This window comes from Triticum urartu, chromosome 2A (genome assembly GCF_056163025.1).
Source record: "Triticum urartu cultivar PI428250 chromosome 2A, HENAU_Tu73, whole genome shotgun sequence".
Classification (NCBI taxonomy): domain Eukaryota; kingdom Viridiplantae; phylum Streptophyta; class Magnoliopsida; order Poales; family Poaceae; genus Triticum; species Triticum urartu.
In genome coordinates this window covers 264,513,749-264,524,993 of record NC_141874.1, presented here as the reverse complement: position 1 = coordinate 264,524,993, position 11,245 = coordinate 264,513,749, and the positions used below count along the sequence as shown (strand labels likewise).

Here is an 11,245-nt window from a genome sequence, read left to right as displayed (position 1 = left end):
ATTCCCTTTGTCTATCGGTATGATACTTGCCCAAGATTCGATCGTCGGTATCCCGATACCTTGTTCAATCTCGTTACCGGCAAGTCTCTTTACTCGTTCCATAACACATCATCCCGTGATCAACTCCTTGATCACATTGTGCACATTATGATGATGTCCTACCGAGTGGCCCCAGATATACCTCTCCGTTTACACGGAGTGAAAAATCCCAGTCTCGATTCGTGCCAACCCAACAGACACTTTTGGAGATACCTGTAGTGTACCTTTATGGCCACCCAGTTATGTTGTGACGTTTGGCACACCCAAAGCACTCCTACAGTATCCGGGAGTTGCACAATCTCATGGTCTAAGGAAATGATACTTGACATTACAAAAGCTTTAGCATACAAACTACACGATCTTTGTGCTAGGCTTAGGATTGGGTCTTGTCCATCACATCATTCTCCTAATGATGTGATCCCGTTATCAACGACATCCAATGTCCATGGTCAGGAAACCGTAACCATCTATTGATCAATGAGCTAGTCAACTAGAGGCTTACTAGGGACATGGTGTTGTCTATGTATCCACACATGTATCTGAGTTTCCTATCAATACAATTCTAGCATGGATAATAAACGATTATCATGAACAAGGAAATATAATAATAACCAATTTATTATTGCCTCTAGGGCATATTTCCAACAGTCTCCCACTTGCACTAGAGTCAATAATCTAGTTCACATCGCCATGTGATTAACACTCATAGGTCACATCGTCATGTGACCAACATCGAAGAGTCTACTAGACTCAATGATCTATTTCACATCACTATGTGATAAACACTCAAAGAGTTCTGGGTTTGATCATGTTATGCTTGTGAGAGAGGTTGTAGTCAACAGGTCTTGCCATATTCAGATCCCTATATATTTCGCAAAACTTTATATCGTAGATGCTGCTACCACGTTCCACTTGGAGCTATTCCAAATTATTGCTCCATTATACGTATTCGGTATCTCTACTCAGAGCTATCCGGATAGGTGTTAAGCTTGCATCGACGTAACTCTTTATGTCGAACTCTTTATCACCTCCATAACCGAGAAACATTTCCTTATTCCTCTAAGGATAATTTTGTCCGCTATCTGGTGATCTACTCCTAGATCACCTTTGTACCCTCTTGCCAGACATGTGGCAAGGCACACATCTGGTGCGGTACTCAGCATGGCATACCGTATAGAGCCTATGACAAAAGCATAGGGGACGACCTTCGTCCTTCCTCTTTCTTCTGCCGTGGTCAATCTTCGAGTCTTACTCAACTTCACACTTTACAATTCAGGTTTAGAACCCCTTCTTTGACTGATCTATTTTGAACTCCTTCAAAAACATGTCAAGGTGTGCATTCTTTGAAAGTATCATCAGGCGTCTTGATCTATTTCTATAGATCTTGATGCCCAATATGTAAGCAGCTTTATCCAGGTCTTCCTTTGAAAAACACTCTTCAAACAACCGTTTATGCTTTCCAGAAATTCTACATTATTTTGGATCAACAATATGTCATCCACATATACTTATCAGAAATGTTGTAGTGCTCCCACTCACTTTCTTGTAAATACAAGTTTCTACCAAACATTGTATAAACCTAAAAGCTTTGATCACTCCATCAAAGCATATATTCCGACTCCGAGATGCTTGCTCTAGTCCATAGAAGGATTGCTGGAGCAAGCATACCTTTTAGCATCCTTAGGATTGACAAAACTTTGATTGTATCACATACAACTTCTCTTACAAAAACTGGTAAGAAAACTTGTTTTGACATCCATCTATAAGATTTCATAATCGAAAAATACAGCTAATGCTAACATGATTCTGACGGACTTAAGCATCGCTACGGGTGAGAAATTCTCATCATAGTCAACTCCTTGAACTTGTGAAAAGACTCTTTCCCACAAGTCGAGCTTCATAGACGGTAACATTACCGCCCACGTCCGTCTTCTTCTTAAAGATCCATTTATCTCAATGGCTTGCTGATCATCGGGCAAGTCCACCAAAGTCCATACTTTGTTCCGATACATGGATCCTATCTCAGATTTCATGGCTTCTAACCATTTGTCGGAATACGGGCCCACCATCGCTTCTCCATAGCTCGTAGGTTCATTGTTGTCTAACAACATGATATCTAAGACAGGATTACTGTACCACTCAGGAGTAGTACATATCCTTGTCGACCTACGAGGTTCGATAGCAACTTGATCCGAAGCTTCATGATCACTATCATTAACTTCCTATTCAATAGACGTAGGCGCCACAGAAAACATCTTTCTGTGTTGCATCACTCTCTGGTTGAAGTAAAGGTTCGACAACCTCATCAAGTTCTATCTTCCTCCCACTCAATTCTTTCGAGAGAAACTCCTTCTCGAGAAAGGACCCGTTCTAAGCGACAAACAATTTGCCCTCGGATCTGAGATAGAAGGTATACCCAATTGTGACCTTTGGGTATTCTATGAAGATGTGTTTGTCCGCTTTTGGGTTCGAGCTTCTCCGGCTGAAGCCTTAAGCATCGCAGCCCCAAACATTAAGAAACAACAACTTTGGTTTCTTGCCAAACCAATGACGTTGTCTCAATGGACTTAGATGGTGTCCTATCTAAAGTGAATGCAGTTGTCTCTAACGCATAACCTCAAAATGAAAACGGTACATTGGTAACAGACATCATAGATCGCACCATATCTCATAGGGTTCGATTACAACGTCCGGACACACCATTACCTTGTGGTGTTCCAGGTGGCTTCAACTGTGAAACAATTCCACAATGTCTTAAGTGATTGCCAAACTCATAACTTAGAAAATCCCCTTTTGATCAGATCTTAGGAACATGATCTTATTGTTATGATGATTCTTAACTTCACTCTGAAATCGCTTGAACTTTTCAAACATTTCAGACTTGTGCCTCATTAAGTAAATATACCTATATCTACTCAAATTATCAGTGAAGATGAGAAAATAGCGATATCCACTGCACGCTTCAATTCTCATTGGATCACACGCATCAGCATGCATGATTTCCAACAAGTCACTTGCCCGTTTCATTGTACCTGAAAACGGGGTCTTAGTCATCCTGCCCATGAGGCATGGCTCACATGTGTCAAGCGATTCAAAATCAAGTGACTCCAAACATCCATCGATATGGAGTTTCTTCATGCATCTTACGCCAATATGACCTAAGCGGCAGTGCCACAAGAAAGTGGTACTATCATTATTAACTCTACATCTTTTGGCGTGAACATGTGTATTACCACAACCGAGATTCAATGAACTATTTACATAGGGTGCATGACCATGAAAGGTAGCATTCATGTAAACAGAATAACCATTATTCTTTAATTTAAATGAATGACCGTATTGCAATGAACATGATCTAATCATATTCATGCTCAACGTAGACACCTGATAACATTTATCTAGGTTCAATACTAATCCCGAAGGCAGATGGAGCGTGCGATGGTGATCAAATCAACTTTGGAAACACTTCCAACACACATCGTTACCTCGCCCTTAGCCAGTCTCCGTTTAGTCCGTAGCTTTTGCTTCAAGTCACCAATAATAGCAACTGAACCGGTATCCAATACCCAGGTGCTACCAGGAGTACTAGTGAGGTACACATTAATAACACGTATATACTTTGTTGAAGTTGCCAGCCTTCTTATCTACCATGCATTTGGGGTAATTCCGCCACCAGTGACCGTTCCCCTTACAATAGAAGCACTTAGTCTCGGGTTTGGGTTCAACCTTGGGTTCCTTCACAGGAGCGACAACTGGTTTGCCATCCATGAAGTTTCCCTTCTAGCCCTTGCCCTTCTTGAAACCAGTGGTTTTGTTAAACCATCAACACTTGATGCTCCTTCTTGATTTCTACCTTTTGCGGTCTTAAGCATCGCGAACAGCTCTGGGATCAACTCCATCCCTTGCATGTCATAGTTCATCACGAAGATCTAGTAGCTTAGTGATAGTGTCTAGAGAACTCTATCAATCACCATCTTATCTAGAAGTATAACTCCACTTGATTTAAGTGATTGTAGCACCCAGACATTCTGAGCACATGCTCACTAGCTGTGCTATTCTCCTCCATCTTGCTGGCAAAAGAACTTGTCAGAGGTCTCATACCTCTCAACACGGGCATGAGCCTGAAATCCCAATTTCAACTCTTGGAACATCTCATATGTTCTATGGCGTTCAAAACGTCATTGGAATCCCGATTCTAAGCCGTAAAGTATGGTGCACTAAACTATCAAGTAGTCATCAGGATGTGTCTGTCAGGTGTTCACAACATCCACAGACGACGTTGTAGGGGTTTGCACATCGAGCGGTGCATCAAAGACGTAAGCCTTCTGTGTAGCAGTGAGGACACTCCTCGGACTACGGACCTAGTCCGCATCATTGCTTACAATATCTTTCAACTTAATCTTTCTCTAGGAACGTATTTAAACAGGGAGTTACAACGTGAGCTATTTATCTACAATATATTTGCAAAGACAATTTAGACTATGTTCATGATAATTGAGTTCATCTAATCAAATTATTTAATGAACTCCCACTCAGATAGACATCCCTCTAGTCATCTAAGTGAAACATGATCCGATTCAACTAGGCCGTGTCCGATCATCACGTGAGACGGACTAGTCAACATCGGTGAACATCTTCATGTTGATCGTATCTTCTATACGACTCATGCTCGACCTTTCGGTCTTCCGTGTTCCGAGGCCATGTCTGTACATGCTAGGCTCGTCAAGTCAACCTAAGTGTATTGCGTGTGTAAATCTGGCTTACACCTGTTGTATTCGAACGTTAGAATCTATCACACCCCATCATCACGTGGTGCTTTGAAACAACGAACCTTCGCAACGGTGCACAATTAGGGGGAACACTTTTCTTGAAATTTTAGTGAGGGATCATCTTATTTAAGCTACCGTCGTTCTAAGCAAATAAGATGTAAAACATGATAAACATCACATGCAATCAAATAGTGACATGATATGGCCAATATCATTTTGCTCCTTTTGATCTCCATCTTCGGGGCTCCATGATCATCGTTGTCACCGGCATGACACCATGATCTCCATCATCGTGTCTTCTTGAAGTTGTCTCATCATTTATTACTTCTACTACTATGGCTAATGCTTTAGCAATCAAGTAAAGTAATTACATGACGTTTAAGTTGACACGCAGGTCATAAATAAATTAAGACAACTCCTATGGCTCCTGCCGGTTGTCATACTCATCGACATGCAAGTCGTGATTCCTATTACAAGAACATGATCAATCTCATACATCACATATATCATTCATCACATCCTTTTGGCCATATCACATCACAAGGCATATGCTGCAAAAACAAGTTAGACGTCCTCTAATTGTTGTTGCAAGTTTTTACGTGGCTGCTATAGGTTTCTAGCAAGAACGTTTCTTACCTACGCGAAAACCACAACGTGATATGCCAATTTCTATTTACCCTTCATAAGGACCCTTTTCATCGAATCTGATCCGACTAAAGTGGGAGAGACAGACACCCTCTAGCCACCTTATGCAACTAGTGCATGTCAGTCGGTGGAACCAGTCTCACGTAAGAGTACGTGTAAGGTCAGTCCGGGCCGCTTCATCCCACGATGCCGCCGAATCAAGATAAGACTAGTAACGACAAGTAAATTGACAAAAAAGACGCCCACAACAACTTGTGTTCTACTCGTGCATAGAAACTACGCATAGACCTAGCTCATGATGCCACTGTTGGGGAACGTAGCAGAATTTTAAAATTTTCTACGCATCACCAAGATCAATCTATGGAGTAATCTAGCAACGAGGAGAAGGAGAGTGCATCTACATACCCTTGTAGATCGCTAAGCAGAAGCGTTCAAGTGAACGGGGTTGATGGAGTCGTACTCGTCGTGATCCAAATCACCGATGATCCTAGTGTCGAACGGACGGCACCTCCGCGTTCAACACACGTACAGCCCGGTGACGTCTCCTACGCCTTGATCCAGCAAGGAGAGAAGGAGAGGTTGGGGAAGACTCCATCCAGCAGCAACACAACGGCGTGGTGGTGGTGGAGGAGCGCGGGACTCCAACAGGGCTTCGCCAAGCACTACGAGAGACGAGGAGGGAGAGGGGTAGGGCTGCGCCAACAGGGGAAGAATTCGTGTGTTGGGCTGCCCCTTTGCCTCCACTATATATAGGAGGAAAGGGAGGGCTGCTCCCCCACCTAGGGTTTCCACCCTAGGGGCGGCGGCAGCCCCAGTCCCATCTGGGGTGGCGGCCAAGTGGGGGGGGGAGAGGGAGGCGCACCAGGCATGGGCCTTAGGGCCCATCTGCCCTTAGGGTTTGCCCCCTCTTCTCGCTAGGCGCATGGGCCTTGGTGGGGAGGCGCCCCAGCCCACCTAGGGGCTGGTCCCTTCTCACACTTGGCCCATGTATGCCTCCAGGGCCCGTGGCCCCTCCCGGTGGACCCCCGGACCCCTCCGGTGGACCCCCGGACCCCTCCGGTGGTCCCGGTACACTACCGGTGATGCCCGGAACACTTCCGGTGGCCAAAACCATACTTCATATACATCAATCTTTACCTCCAGACCATTCCGGAACTCCTCGTGACGTCCGGGATCTCATCTGAGACTCCGAACAACATTCGGTAACCGTGTACATACTTTCCCTATAACCCTAGCGTCATCGAACCTTAAGTGTGTAGACCCTACGGGCTCGAGAGTCATGCAAACATGGCCGAGACAACTCTCCGGTCAATAACCAACAGCGGGATCTGGATACCCATGTTGGCTCCCACATGCTCCACGATGATCTCATCGGATGAACCACGATGTCGAGGAATCAATCAATCCCGTATTCAATTCCCTTTGTCTATCGGTACGATACTTGCCCGAGATTCGATCGTTGGTATCCTGATACCTTGTTCAATCTCGTCACCGGCAAGTCTCTTTACTAATTCCGTAACACATCATCCCGTGATCAACTCCTTGATCACATTGTGCACATTATGATGATGTCCTACCGAGTGGGCCCAGAGATACCTCTCCGTTTACACGGAGTGACAAATCCCAGTCTCGATTCGTGCCAACCCAACAGACACTTTCGGAGATACCTGTAGTGTACCTTTATGGCCACCCAGTTACGTTGTGACGTTTGGCACACCCAAAGCACTCCTACGGTATCCGTGAGTTCCAAAATCTCATGGTCTAAGGAAATGATACTTGACATTAGAAAAGCTTTAGCATACGAACTACACGATCTTTGTGCTAGGCTTAGGATTGGGTCTTGTCCATCACATCATTCTCCTAATGATGTGATCCCGTTATCAACGACATCCAATGTCCATGGTCAGGAAACCGTAACCATCTATTGATCAATGAGCTAGTCAACTAGAGGCTTACTAGGGACATGGTGTTGTCTATGTATCCACACATGTATCTGAGTTTCCTATCAATACAATTCTAGCATGGATAATAAACGATTATCATGAACAAGGAAATATAATAATAACCAATTTATTATTGCCTCTAGGGCATATTTCCAACAACGTCTGGATGGGGTACCTGAACGGATCAGCCTAAGGTGCCGAGTGTCCATGCTGATGATGGCAGGGAGCCGACTGATATTGAGGAGGAGGGGGCACTGTCTACCAGCGTGGTTGTACACGGCTCCCGGAAGTGCCGGCGACCCGCGAGCAGAGGTGGTTAATTTTCCTTGATGGGGATAGGTAAGTGCATTTAATAGTTTTCTACTTTCTGCATTCACGTTTCTTCTATTATCTAATGCGTTGGCCTGTCATGCTGCATGGGTTGGGACCACCATGAGAATGTCCGCCGGCCCAATTCCGTCCTTGGAGTGCTTTGCCGGGAAAACTTCCCAGGGTTTGTCACATTGCCTGGTGAGGGTCGGCTTCCAGAGCTTGGATTGAGCTGGGAGCACTACTTGGCTGCCCCGGCCCCGCCGGGTGAGATTATCGACGGTGTCTTGTGCGACACGAGGGCAGACGTGGTGATCAGAAAGTTCTCAGTAATTTCTCCTTTACACAATTAAAAATATTCAACTAGCTAGTTATTAATTGTACTAATTAATATTGTCTCATTTGATTGCAAATATTCTACATGTGTGAGGAGGGATACGAGGAGGAGACGGAAAATGTTATCGATAACGTCTGCAAACGCCTACTACAGAACTTACGGCACGAGGCTCGGGTGTAGGCTGTTCGAGATTACTATGCCTTGCGTTGTATCAAGAAGACCAAGCCGACGTGCTGCGAGAAGTTCCTGAGTAAGGAGCAATACATGAAGGTAATTCTTAAGGCCTTGTACTTACTTCCTTCATTTAGTAATTCATAGCCGTAGCGCTCAAGTTTCTATTTGCTAACTTAGGTGCCTCCGAGATGGTGTGCGGATCGGATGGATTGTTGGGAGGTGTTGGTAGATGATTGGTGCTCAAAAGAATGGCTAGCCGTCCACAATGAGGCCAAGGACAAACGTGCCCAAATGGAAGGTGTGCCACACCATCAAGGCAGCTCCAACTTATATCAGTTCGTTCGGAACAGGGTATGTGGTTTGCTTCATGATTCATGCAATTCGTTCATCATGCTAGCTTGAGCCTTTAATTACTAATTTTCTTTGTTTCTCTCTTTCAGGTATGCTACAATAAATGCGGATAAGGTGCCAGAGGTGTACGACCTCTATGCCATGGCCCATACTGCCTCTTACAAGAAAGTCAAGGCATTATCTCCGTCTGACCTCGATGATCCAAACAACTTCACCAACATCTCCTCCCACGACAAGCTCGTGAAATATAGAGATCAGGGGAAGGCGAGGAAAGGGGAGGACTTTAACCCGAGCCAGGGTCCCATTGATCCAGAGCTGGTGATGATAGCTGGTGGTGGGAGGTCCCATGGCTCGATAGCTATTGGAGATGGAGTTATCCGTTGTCCTAGAACTCTCCAGGAGATCAAGGCGCGCCAGTCGAGCTCCGCTCCTGAGATAAGGCCTTGTGAATGGCCAGTCGAACTCGCCTTCAATGTTAGTTATACGTACTCAGATATCTTTCTCCATTACATTGTGTGTGCTTCCATCAATGATTTCAAATGCTAACGAGGAGTGGTGTTGCAGGCTGCTATACAGAGTGAGAGAGATAGAACAGCGAAACTTCGGGCGGAGGCGGCGGAGAGGCAGCGGGAGTTGGAGGAGAGGACGACAAAGATGTTGGAGGAGGAGAGGGCACGAAATGACATGCAGGCAAGGGCCATGTACGAGCTCCTTGTGGTAAGATTCTTTTGCAGATTAGCCAAAACATTCATGTAGTGTTTGTCTCATTACTAACTAGTATGACTAAGTCGTCAAAACTAAATGTGCAGTCTGTGTGCCAGAAGGCCGGTCAGACCGCTTCGCCGATGCCAGAGATTGCTCCAGGGAGCACGGTGAGTTTAATTTGAATGCACATTACTTGCTAGTCTTAACATTTGAGTGTCATCATGCTAACGAGACATTGGAAATGGTCTTTGGTGCAGCGTAACTCCAGACAAGCATCGCACGATCCTTCTCCAGCTACCGGCACGAGCCAGCCCGCTCCTACACCTCCATGATCACGGTAAGTTTCTCTAATGTTTTGCTTAACAAATGCACAAATACCTAGACTTAGCTTTAGTTCCTCCAATATGCTTACCATAATGACCTAAAGTTAGCTTCTTTTCCTCCAAAATGAATTAATAAGCTTACTGACCTCCAAAACCGTGAAATTTACCTAAGTTAGCTCTAAAATGATCTATACTTAGCTTTGTTTCCTCCAAAATGACCTAAGTTAGCTCTAATATGCTTAGTTAACTAGGTTTGCTCAATAATGACATGTACTTAGCTTACTTATGTCAAAAATGGCATAATTAGCTTAGTTAGCTCATAAACGATCCATTTTACCTAAGTTAGCTCTAAAATGACCCATTTTACCTTAGTTAGCTCATAAATGATCCATTTTACCCAAGTTAGCTCTAAAATGACCCATTTTACCTAGGTTAGCTCCAAAATGATCCATTTTACCTAGGTTGGCTCTAAAATGACCCATTTTATCTAGGTTAGCTCCAAAATGACCCATCTTACCTAGGTTAGCTCTAAAATGATGCATTTTACCTAAGTTAGCTCATAAACGATCCATTTCACCTAGGTTAGCTCATAAACGATTCATTTCACCTAAGTTAGCTCACAAACGAACCATTTTAACTAGGTTAGCTCCAAAATGACACATCTTATCTAGGTTAGCTCTAAAATGATGCATTTTACCTAATTTAGCTCATAAACAATCCATTTTCACATAGGTAAGCTCATAAACAATCCATTTCACCTAAGTTAGCTCACAAACGATCCATTTCACCTAAATTAGCTCATAAACGATCCACTTCACCTAAGTTAGCTCATAAACGATCCATTTCACCTAGGTTAGCTCATAAACGAACCATTTCACCTAAGTTAGCTCACAAACGATCCATTTCACCTAAATTAGCTCATAAACAATCCATTTCACCTACATTTCACCTAGGTTAGCTCATAAACGATCCATTTCACCTAAGTTAGCTCACAAACAATCCATTTCAACTAAGTTAGCTCATAAATGATCCATTTCACCTAAGTTAGCTCATAAACGATCCATTTCACCTAAGTTAACTCGTAAATGATCCATTTCACCTGAGTTAGCTTGTAAATGATCCATTTCAACTAAGTTAGCTCATAAATGATCCATTTCAACTTAGTTAGCTCATAAACGATCCATTTCAACTAAGTTAGCTCATAAATGATCCATTTCACCTTAGTTAGCTCATAAACGATCCATTTAAACTAAGTTAGCTCATAAATGATCCATTTCACCTAAGTTAGCTCATAAATGACATATACTTCTTCTTCTAGTCACCTTTTTTAACTTTCTTATTTGCCATTTTGCAGATTTCATCCACTTCATGGAAGCTAGATTGCTATGATGGAGTGCTTGTTTTTTCTTTCATTCTCTTCTAGTATTCGTCTAGCTTGCTATGATCGAACTTGCTATCTTGATGAAACTTTGCATTGTAATATGTATGGATGTAACAATGTGTATGTGCAACTTGCTATGTATGAATGGATCGAACTATATATGTATGTACGATGAAACTAATGTGCTGGATATGTCATATGTTTGCTGTTAAATAGCCCTATGAAATATATATATATATATCATATATATTTGCTGTGAAAATTGTTGG

General features: G+C 43.4%; 1 protein-coding gene across 1 annotated transcript; it reads left to right on the top strand.

The window, feature by feature from the left end:
- Positions 1–8,708: 8,708 nt before the first annotated feature.
- Positions 8,709–9,323, top strand: LOC147984762 (uncharacterized). Its single transcript, XM_087539799.1, has 2 exons — positions 8,709–9,041; positions 9,132–9,323. The coding sequence occupies exons 1-2, from the start codon at positions 8,709–8,711 to the stop codon at positions 9,321–9,323; spliced, it is 525 nt and encodes a 174-aa protein (XP_087395925.1).
- Positions 9,324–11,245: the final 1,922 nt, after the last annotated feature.

Excerpts from the sequence above, each read along its gene's own strand:
- LOC147984762 (XM_087539799.1), top strand. The coding sequence starts at position 8,709 with ATGGCCCATACTGCCTCTTACAAGAAAGTCAAGGCATTATCTCCGTCT. Across the intron at positions 9,042-9,131 it reads CAGTCGAACTCGCCTTCAAT|GCTGCTATACAGAGTGAGAG; the intron begins GTTAGTTATACG and ends GTGGTGTTGCAG.